This window comes from Fukomys damarensis, unplaced genomic scaffold, assembly GCF_012274545.1.
Source record: "Fukomys damarensis isolate Sample0158 unplaced genomic scaffold, DMR_v1.0_HiC HiC_scaffold_13, whole genome shotgun sequence".
NCBI classification, from domain to species: Eukaryota; Metazoa; Chordata; class Mammalia; order Rodentia; family Bathyergidae; genus Fukomys; species Fukomys damarensis.
The window spans coordinates 36,562,978-36,573,345 of record NW_022900925.1 but is presented as its reverse complement, the minus strand read 5'-3'; the positions used below and the strand labels follow the sequence as shown (position 1 = coordinate 36,573,345).

Sequence of the window (10,368 nt, the reverse complement as noted above, 5' to 3'; positions counted from 1 at the left end):
GAGCAGCAGCAACCCCCTTCCCAGCGCGGGGCCTTCTGGGAAACGCCAGGCCGGGCGGGCCGCCGGCCGAGTCAAAAAGGGGAAAGAAATCAACAGCCGAGCTGCAGGGTGGAGGCGGATCTTCGAGCTGGGAGGAGTCTGTAAGCACCTGTGGGGCTTTCTTTTGAAGGGTTTAAAGTGTGGCGCTTTCCCTTTATCTTTCCCTTGGGTACATTTCTGCGAATGTCCACGAGAGGTCCCTCAGACTCCAACCTGGGCTGCCACGAACTCTAAGAGCACACCGGTGAGTTTGGAGTGGGGAGGACCTATCCGAGCGCGGAGGGAGTGACGTTACAAGTTGCCGGGCAGGTTTTGTACCCAAGTTCATCCCATTTGCCCCCGAGTGGGTCTCAAGATCCACCTGGCTCGCGCTCAACTGCTGCCCGGTGCACCCAGTGCGGGGGAAGAAAGGACCGAGGAGGAGGGACCGGGAGCCAGGCTTTTGGGTTTAAAACAAACGGAACTGCAAAGTAGGAAGAACGCCATGGCATCCCTTTGGACTTTCGAAGTTGTTAGATTTTAGTTTAACGCTGAGAATGAGGCATAATATGTCAGCATCCTGGGAGCATGGACGGGGAAGAAAGCGTTTGTATACAGTCACTGCAGTTTAATAAAAACAAGGGTGCACACCTGTCATTGTAGCACTAAGGAGGCCGAGGCAGGAGGATTACTGTGAGTTCGAGGCCAGCTTGGGCTACATAGTGAGTTCAAGGCTAGCCTGGCCTACAGAGTGAGACCCTGTCTTATAAAAACAAAATAAAATAAATAAAACCGGGGAATCTACAGCCCAAGGCTAGCTAGCACTTGGCAAAGGTAGAGATGCCTCATAACTCATAACTCATAAGCCACGGTATGGATAAGGGTTGTGCCCTGGGCTGCAGTGTAGTGGGAGGACAGAGGAAAGCTGCGGGGGGAGCCCCTACTGGCGAGGCTGTATAGATTCCTGTTACATCCGGACCAACACTTAAATGGGGAGGAAGGTAATGGTTCCCAACAAAGGTTACCACCAATGGTAGTTTACATAAGGGACAGGAAACTGAACCAGAAACTCCGCCTACTCAGTTGCAGATGACTTCCCTGAGCTGGGCAGAGTAACACACTCCTAGAATCCCAGCTGTCTGGGAGGCTGAGGCAGGAGGATTGCAAGTTTGAGTCCAGGCTGGGCAACTTGGCACAACCATGTCTTCAAAAAACAAACAAAACCAAACAAACAAACAAACAAACAAAATCCAACAACGACTGGAGGCCCTGAGTTCAATCCTCAGTTAAAAAAAAAAAAAAAAAAAAGGCAACTTCCCAGTGATTCCCCAGGGTAGGTAAAGAAAGGTTCTTAAAATACAAAACAAAAAATTTACTCTGTCTTGGAAACTTGATCTCTTCCATAAATGGAAATCCTGAGATTTAGACCTTGGAGGCACGGTCATGCCCTAGGGAAGGACTTAAAGGGCAGAACATTTGTTTTGACACATTCTCCTTTGTGAGATTATATATATATATATATATCACACACGATATTCTACGTGTCTTTATACCCTTCTTTTTGTACTATGGCAGCAAATCATCCCCTGCATTAAGCAACCACTCGCCAAATGGAAAAGTGTGGGCTCCAGTTTTGGGAAACCTCCCTAACTGCTCGCCCCGACCTGGCTGGGCTGACAAATCTGGGGAATAAACTGGAAGTGTCTTCACCGCGAATGTCTGCAGCCAGAGGTGAGGGCGAGTGGGAAAGGTAGAAGCTAGAGAGCTTTGTTTGTACTTAGCAATGGGAAGAGTCGTTGGTCTGGATGGTTAGGGTGTTAGCTCATCTGTTTATGGAGTTTATATCAGAGTAGCAAAACAAGCAAGTCACCAGAGCAGCCCCGGCCGTCCATGAGCAATGCAGGGAGGCCTTGGAAGGTGCCAGGACGGGAGGCTGAGCCAGCCCAAAGCCTTCAGTAGGCCGTGAATTCCTGGGGAGTGAGCCCGGGCTGGGGGTGGCTCAGGAGGCGCAAGAACTGAAGCCAGGAGCCAAAAGCCTTGGAGAAATTTTTCCACCTATAGAAAAGCAATTGGATGTTCAAACCAAGTTCTCGGTAGAAGAGTGTGCTACAAACCCAGGCATTTGATGAGATTTGCAACACACATATTAGCAGGTCTACACGCCAAGCCAACCCACGCTACGTTTTCCCATAATCTTCCCGAATTGAGGGTAGAAGATGAAGAAGCAAAAGAAGATAATATTACAATTAAAACAAAAACAAAACTGAGGCATGTGGCACACACCTGTAATCCCAGCACTTGGGAGGCTGAGGCAGGACAACTGCTAGGAGTTCAAGGCCAGCCTGGGTTACATAGTGAGACCCTGACTCAAAAAAAAAAAAAAAAAAAAAAAAAAAAAAAAAATAATCTTATTCTACAATCCTTTTTAAAAAAAGGCTTATCTGGGGCCAGGGATTTAGCTCAGTGGTTTCACCACCTGGCTTATAAATGCAAGGGCCTGAGTTTGATCCCTGGTACCAAAAAAAGTGACTTCTCTGCATTTTATACCCAACAGACTTGAAAATGGTCTTCTTTTTGTTTGGATTTTGCCCTGTATCTCTGTCTCTAGCTCATTCTCTCCCCAACCCTTCAGCCCAGGGGGAGAAGATGCCAAAGGCTCTGCAGACAGCAGCTCTGATACCTTCCTGCTTTAGAATCTGGATTCCAGATCCTATACCCAGTAGCTCCTGAGCAGTTTTCTTCTGTGGTATCCTGGTCAGATGATCTACAGGTTCTGAGAGCGCGTCTATTCCTTTTTTTTTTTTGGCCCAAGTAAGAATTTCCATGTGATAAATTCACTGAAGAAACACAGGGAATGCTATGTCATTCTAAGATCGACACAACAGGGCCGAGGATGTAGCTCAGGGTGCTGCACCTGCCTGGCAAGGGTAAAGTCCTGAGTTCCATCCCTGGTACCGGATTAAAAGAAAAGATTGACATAATATTTTCCATTCATTCCTCTAATGCTTGTTTTTATAGTTTATTTATTTTTGCACAATTTGTGAGACAGGCACGTCATCACTGAACTAAATCCACGGCCCTCATGCTTGCTTTATAGAAGAAGAAGTGGAAAAGATTAGGATATTAAATTAATCTGTCTCTTTTTTTTTTTCCTCTCCAGTTTTGCCAAAATAGCTCGTAATTCAAAGGCCGAGCGCTTCTACTCCTACAGGATTTCACATCCCCGATGGGTTCACAGGGTGGGGAGACGGAGGCGACGGGAGTTGGTTATTGTGGGTGACCCGCCAGGATCTCAGGCTAAGGTCCCGGCGTGGAGCAGGCGGAGGAGGGACACTAGGGGGACCCGGCCAGGAGCCGGAGCAGGGAGAGGCTGGCGTAAAGGGCGCAGAGCCGGGGCAGGGTGTCGGGGTCCCACGTGTACTGTGGGCCGAATCGCTGCACTTCCAGGCCGCTGAGCCCCACGAGGGCTTCCGTGAGCGTCAGTTCCTCTTCCCCAAGGGCGGAGAGAAGCTCAGGGCGCAGGGGGAAAACACCCTCTTTGTCCTGCAGGAAATTCTGCTCCAGCGTGCTTTCCACCTGCAAGGAACCGAGGCAGCGTGAAAAGAAAGAACTGGAGGGCTCTCTCTTCTCTTCCTGACGCATATGGATCAGGCTATCTCCCCACTCCTTACTGACTCTCAGCAGCCCTACACAACGAGCTACGGAGCCATCTCTCCATCTATCCGCCCATCGATCCATCCATCCCTCTAGAGTCTTGCTACACAGTCCAGCTGGCCTTGAACTCACTATGTGGCCCAAGCTGGCCTTCAACTTGCAGTCATCCTCCTGCCTCAGCCTCCCAAGTGCCGGGATTACTGGTGAGTACGCTTGTTCTTAACCCTATTTTACAAGGGAACAAATCAAGGCAGACTCGGAGGCATTGGGAATTAGCAAAGCTAGAGTTTTCTGTCTTGTCTCCCAAGAGCAAGCTGATGACCCCGGATTAAGAGAAATCCACCCTTGCACGCCCTGTTGTGTGAAATCATGCAAAGAAGGAAATGTGGAGAAGGAGCAGGGGGGGTGAGCTCCCGGGGTGGTGCAGCCCGCTCTGGGACAGCGGGCGCCACCAGGCCACATCCACGTCCTCCCCCATGGTCCTAGCTGCTCCCCTCCCCAGCTCTCCCCGCATCTTCTGCTCTTTCTCACCAGCTTCAGCTGCACCGGGAGGACCTTTTTCTCCATGGATTTCACCAGAAGCTTCTGTTGGGCTTCACTTAGCACTGGAGATAGAAAGCAGAAAGAGACCCGGGTGTTGCTAGTGGAGGGGACGCCACAGTCTGGGGGCGGCGCTTGTGGGTCCCCGACGCACCCACGGTCCACCCATCCCCTCACTGGGCCCTGTGAGAGGGGCCTTGCAGTCTAGGGAGGAGGGGAGGCGGCGTGGAATCTCAGCTCAGGCCCTCCGGTCCTGGCCCTGGAGCGCAGCCTCCTCAGGGGCACAAAGCTAAGCGCTGGGCTCCGTGTAGAGAGCCGGAGCTTGACCACACGGGGAAGGGCGGAAGACGTGCGGACACATCGAGGGTTCTTTCCCAACCGTTCAGCGAGGCTGGCTTCTCAGGCCACTCAGTGTGACTAAGCGAACCCTTATTAGGAGTAGGACCAGTTTTACTTTTAATTGTTCTGTTTGCTTTTTGAGACAGGGTCTTGCTAGGGAGTCCAGGCTGGCCTCGAACTTGTGGCGATGCTCCTGCCTCAGCCTCCCCGGTGCTGGGATTACAGGAGTGCGCCACCGCGTCAGGTTTTAATGTAAACTTCACTGCAGTAGAATTGATGTGGCATTCACCCATTCATCCACTGGGAATTCACACAGGTGATCCATTCCTCTGTTGGAGAAGTATAGACCCTGTTCCCCACTGACCTGTGAGGGCTCCAAGAAAATAGAGGATGGCACCCATGGACTCCTTTGACAGCAGGATGTCCTTCGGGAGCACCTCCAGCATCACTTCGTGGCCCTTCTCTAGCGCCCCTTCAAGCTGTGGGGGAAATAGGTCTTTAAAATGCCACGGGTAAAGGGCTAACATGAGTCCCTCAACAAGTGGCAACTCCATCCTATTTCTCTCTTTTACTTTTTATTTTTGAGACAAGGTCTCACTATGTAGCCCAGGCTGGCCTCGAACTCCCAGTGATCCTCCTGCCTCAGCCTCCCGAGTGCTGGGATGACAGACGTGCGCTGGCCTGTTTCTTTTTGTAGTATTAGGTCCTTTTGGTAGTATTAGGACTCTGGAAAGGTTCTTTCTCCCTTCTGGAGGGCTGCCCACCTCTGCCCGTCAGAGGAAGCAGGCACCTCAGGGAACGCTTTGCTGGGGCACCCAGCGGGCAGAGGGGCCCGCTTTGGGGCAGGTGTCCACTATCAACTCTCATACCTCGCTGCCAGGGGGACTCCCTTGTCCCCAGCCTCCCAGCTCCATGGGGACTTGGAAACTCACCTCCAACTCGAGGTCCTGCAGCTCCTTCTTCTTACCGAGCAGATTGCTGAGGGAGCTGAGCAGAGAGCCCTGCCCCGACTGGCTCAGCCTGCCCACCTCTTGGGTCTCTCTCTGGACCTCTTCTTTCAGGGTCGTGAAGTCCTCATGCACCTCCCCTAAGGTGACACGAGAGGTAACAACCAGCCCATCACCCTCAAGAGCCTCCACTTGCCTCCTCAGGGCCCTGCCCCCAGCCTTAAACGGGAGATGGTCCTCCTGCCTCAGCCTCCCGAGCTCTGGGATCACTGGCATTGCCACCACACCCAGCTTCAGCATCAGAATCTCCAGCTAAAAGTTGAGAGGGAAGATGTCTGTGCCCTTCTCATGCATCAGTTGACAAAGATGACTTTGGTGTGAAGGCCGGGACCCAGGGCCGGAGTGACCCACAGCTGGCCCTCAATGGAAGCGGCACCCTAGGGATGTGTCGCTCCACATGGCCGGAGTGGTACCGATGCCCAGACCTGTGACCCAGCCCTTCTGTCCTTTCCCTCCACCTTCCTCTACCTCCCACCACTTTTGTGCCAAAGTCTTAGGAGAAAGTCACAGAGTTGCTCACCGACATCAGATGCCTGGATAACTGAAAAAATAAGAAAGAAAAGAGCCATGAGAAGCCGCCCTTCAGGGTGGCGGGTACCCCGGGGACTGGGATACGACAGGCCCAGCTGTCGCACAGCTTGCTCTACTTCTGGGAGGTGGGAATGGAATGAGATAGGAACTAATTGGGCAAGAGGCACCCGGATTGAGGTGATGCAGTGGCAGCTGGCGGAGTGGCACGAGGGCGGGGCACAGGTGACAGCCAGCACAGCCCCTGGGGACAAAGGCCCATCCGGCCACCCGGACCTCTTGTCCCAGGATCTCCCCCTTGGGCTGCTTTTTCCTAAGCCACGGCAGTCCTGCCACGTGTTGGGAGCCGCTGTTTGCCTGGACCTGCTGTGCCACCTTTCCCGCTGCCCCACGCAGGAGGAAGGAGAGGACCGGAGTCTTAAACCGGAGTCAACAAAGTCACACGAGGAGGGAAAGGAACACTTACGCGTGAACTTCTCTTCTCCCGGCTTTTCTGAAGACAGAAATAACACACATCCGTCAGCGTGGAACTGATTTCTGCTTCCTTTCGTTGTGTTTTGTTTTGTGTTTTGAGGCCGGGTCTCGCTATGGAGCCCAGGCTGGCCTCGAACTCACTGCGCTCCCCCTGCCTCAGCCTCCTGAGTGCTGAGATGACAGAGACCCACCACCGCGCCTGGTGTTTCTGCCTTGGTGACTAAGGTTGTGGTCACGGCAGCTTCCCCCGTGATCACTGTGAAAGTACCCGGCGCTGCCGTTCACGCTGCCACCCCCACAAGTTGGGGACACTGTTTCTGCCCCTTCTTTCTGCTTGCGGCTGTCCTGCCTGTCTCTTTCTCTGACCCTCTTGGGCAATATTTCTGGGTCTCTGTCTGTCTCTCCTGAAGTCGAGGGTGGCTGTTCTTAGGGACTTGGAAAACAAAAGTGGGAGTCCTGGGGGAACTCGGCCAGCGGGGTTTCAGCAGATGGCGCGGGTGGGGCCGTGGGGACAGTGATTTTACCTCCAGCGGGGAAGGTCTGCGAGCCGTCGCTGGACAGGTGCGGAATGTCTGGAACACAGGCAGAGCGGGGTCAGCAGCTGCTGGGCCTCTGGCTCCAGGCTCCAGGCCAGGCCGGAACGGATGCCCCTTCTGAGGCCACCCTCTGCGGCACCCCAGCTGGTGACGGTGTCCACCTGCCCCAGCTCCCCAGGGCCCCCACCAAGCGAGGCCCCCACCCAGCGCCCGCCTGCCCCTGCAGCTCTGTCCCTGCAGCGCACGACTCGTACATTCTTGGGCCTGTTCCAACATTACCACAGGGCACCTTGCGGCCGGGGATGTAGCTCAGTGGCACCCCGCCTGCCTCACAAGGTCCTGAGCTTGATCCCCGGTATGGGAGAAAAGAAAGAGGGTGGCTCAGCCCAGGGGCGGGTCACCCCATGCGGGGGGCGCCGGTCTCTCTCACCCCACTCATCTCGGCCAGAGATCAGCAGCTGCCTCACGCGAAAGGCCAGGACGCAGCCCTTGGGGATGGTGACGGCCTCCTTGTGGTTGACGGATCCCTAGGAGAGACAAAGATTTGTGAGTCTGCAGAGACCCTCCTATGAGACGTGGGGGCCAGGGAGGGCCAGGCCCGACAGCCTGCGGGGGCAGCGACAGGAAGTTGGGAACCCTCGGCTTGCTTTCTGCTTCGAGCCCTGCCACTCTTGCCAGCAACGACGATGTGCTCTAACGAGCTGAGGGAAGGGAACCGGGCAGACCTGCTCCTCCTCCCCGCCGTGTGTCACCTCCGGTTCCTTCTTCCTGTGCCATCTGTCCCACCTCACCTCCCCGGGACGCCAGAGCGCCCCTCCCCAGACAGAGGCGTGAAACCCTGATCGGGAGTTGCCCGGCCTGGGTTGTCTGGGCCGTGGCTGAGCACCGAACCTGCAGCCCCAGCGGGGCGAAGAACGGGAGGGAGAAGCAGCCCTCGGCCTTGCCGGCCCTCTCCAGGGTGACCTCCTGCACGGTCTCCACCACCTCCATCACCACGTACAGGTTCTCGCCGCGCTCCCGCATCTCCTTCAGGAACGGGTGGTCGGCGGCCAGCTTCCTGCGCCGAGCCGGAGGGGCCGCTCAGACCCTGCGCAAGCCCTCCGATCCCCGCCCACCCTGCGTGCCCACCCCAGCCGGATGTCCCGGTGGGGGCTGGGGCCGCATCTGTACAGCAGGATGATGATGCGTCCCTGTGGGGCTCTGAGATAAACGGGGCGATCGCGAGGCTCCTGTTGCTTCCTTCTCCCCTCTCCCTGAGCCTGGGCTGGCGGCTTTTCCCCCTGGTCTCTGCGCCCTCTCTTCTGGGATTCCTTCTTTCCACCTCTCACCCCCTCCTGCCATGAAGTCCTGTTCCTCTCCAGCAGCTCCTCCCTAAACACACCCCTGGCCCTAACCAGTTCACTTTCTGACCCTCAATGTACCACTTTATTTCTTTTTTTTTCTTTCTTTCTTTCTTTTTGTAGAGACAGGGTCTTGCTGTGCAACTCAGGCTGGTCTTGAACTCACTCATTATATAGCCCAGGCTGGCTTTGAAATCACAGCGATCCTCCTGCCTCAGCTTCCCAAGTGCTGGGATTATAGGCGGGCGCCACCATACCCGGCTCTGCCGCCCTATTTCTTTCCTTCCCCTTATTGGCAAATATCTCTGCCCCAACTTCCGGCCACCTCCGGACAGTCCCGGCTGACGCCAGAGCAGGACCGCAAGCTCACAGCGTCCTCAAGGGACCCACAGTCCTTCCCCACGGGTCCTTGCTGCTTCCTGTTTGCCACCCGCCACCCGCCGCCTTTCATTTGTCATCCGTGTCGCAACCTGGGTCAAAACTCAGAGCCACGTTGACTAAGTCTTCCTTCTTGCCCTGCTGTCACCACCAAGGCGAGTCTGTTCTGTTGCCATTGGCAACAGGCCCTGCATCTGTCCGGCTCTGGTTCTCACGGCTCTTCGGCCTCGTTTTCCATCTCTGAACGATGGTGACCGCGTCCAGGGTCTGCCTGATCCAAACCCTACCCGCTTCCTCAGTGCACTTCCTCCAGGGGTCCTGTTGGGCCCCTCTGCGGATCCCGTGGGTGTCCCCCGCCTGCAGCTTGGGCTCCTCAGCCAACCGCGGGCCCGGCCTCCCCAGTGCTGGGATGGCAGGTGTGCGCCCCCTCACGGGCTTTGGCCTTGGGTTTTACTTACTGTTGCACTTTAGCTTTTCACACTCAGATCACAGTGTGCGTGGACAGAGAGTCTTAGGTGCAGCCCAGTACATAGCGCTTGGCCAGGGTTTACTCCGTGACTTTCCCGTACCCCAGCCGCCCACCCCACCATCAGTCATCACCTCCTTCTCCTTTTTTTTTTTGGTACTGGGGATTGAACTCAGGACCTGGTGCTTGTGAGGCAGGCGGTGGCATCACTGAGCCAAATCCCCGGCCCACCGCCTCCTTCTTTTAACCACTGCTTAACATCTTAAAAGTCAGTTCCCCTGTCAAGTCAAATATGAGAAGTGCCCAGTGTCAGCCTGCCTGGCCCCACCGAGCTGAGGGGCGATGGCCCAGGGCCTTCAGTGTGTGTGGCAGGCGGCAGGCTTAGCTTATGGGGGCAGCACGCTCTGCAGGTTCCATAGGAAGCAGCTAGACAGACCCTCCCCTTTGCAGAGTACCTCACGGTCTTGGCGTGGAAAGAAGCTTAGGAATTATGATCCAGCCCCCCATTCCTTTTCTTTTGAGACAGGGTCTCACTATGTAGCCCAAGCTGGCCTCAAACTCCTGGAGATCCTCCTGCCTCAGCCTTCTGAGTGCTGGGATGACAGGCGTGCGCCACACCCGACCCTCCCATCATTCTGCAGGGAGAAAACTGAGGTTCTAAGTGATGTGGGTGTTCCCAGGTCACATCGCAGGCACAGTGAACTCCCAGGTACTCCGTGTGTGTGACCGTGGGAAGTGGTGCTGGAGGGAGTGGGTGGACAGACGGGGAGGCCCGGTTAGGAAATGGCCCGGGTGCACACCTGTCTGAGGGGCATCTTCCGGGTGGGTCCCTGAGGCCCAGGCGCCCGTCCACGCCCCCTCCGTCCCCTGGGCCTCGCTCACCTCTCCTTGTGCAGCGACTCCAGGGCCTTGGGGGCCACACTGAGGGTCTGGACCTCCAGGGTGCTGTTCCACGACAGCCCGGCGGCGCCCTTGACCTTCACCGTCCTGGGCACGTCCACCTCTCCCTCCAGGCGCGCGTCCAGCATGTTCTTAAAGCCAAAGCTCCCCGCGTCCGTGGGGTCTGCGGAGGGAGAGGAGGGCGGGCT

At 55.8% G+C, this 10,368-nt stretch overlaps 1 protein-coding gene and 1 long non-coding RNA gene across 7 annotated transcripts in view; one reads left to right on the top strand and one right to left on the bottom strand.

Moving 5' to 3' along the window:
* The first annotated feature begins 10 nt into the window (after positions 1 to 10).
* On the top strand, positions 11 to 6,110 carry LOC109117906. 2 transcript variants are annotated; one of them, XR_002025212.2, is made up of 4 exons: positions 11 to 283; positions 1,594 to 1,749; positions 3,568 to 3,875; positions 5,613 to 6,110. It is a non-coding gene; the product is annotated as an uncharacterized LOC109117906 (long non-coding RNA). The 2 variants fall into 2 exon arrangements; XR_002025211.2 differs by lacking the exon at positions 1,594 to 1,749.
* Gsdma (gasdermin A) overlaps positions 3,028 to 10,368 on the bottom strand; it is an 8,711-nt gene continuing 1,370 nt past the window's right edge. Inside the window, exons 3-12 of one of the 5 annotated variants that reach the window (XM_033763030.1) lie at positions 10,163 to 10,368; positions 7,988 to 8,153; positions 7,527 to 7,623; positions 7,085 to 7,132; positions 6,553 to 6,579; positions 6,079 to 6,099; positions 5,484 to 5,638; positions 4,916 to 5,030; positions 4,204 to 4,277; positions 3,028 to 3,594 (exon numbers count right to left, since the gene is read on the bottom strand). The exon at positions 10,163 to 10,368 is cut by the window's right edge and continues 13 nt beyond it. In XM_033763030.1, the coding sequence (XP_033618921.1) occupies positions 3,352 to 3,594; positions 4,204 to 4,277; positions 4,916 to 5,030; positions 5,484 to 5,638; positions 6,079 to 6,099; positions 6,553 to 6,579; positions 7,085 to 7,132; positions 7,527 to 7,623; positions 7,988 to 8,153; positions 10,163 to 10,368 (1,152 nt within the window). In that variant the 3' untranslated portion in view covers positions 3,028 to 3,351. The other 4 variants (XM_010620014.3, XM_033763028.1, XM_010620016.2 and 1 more) reach the window with 4 other exon arrangements.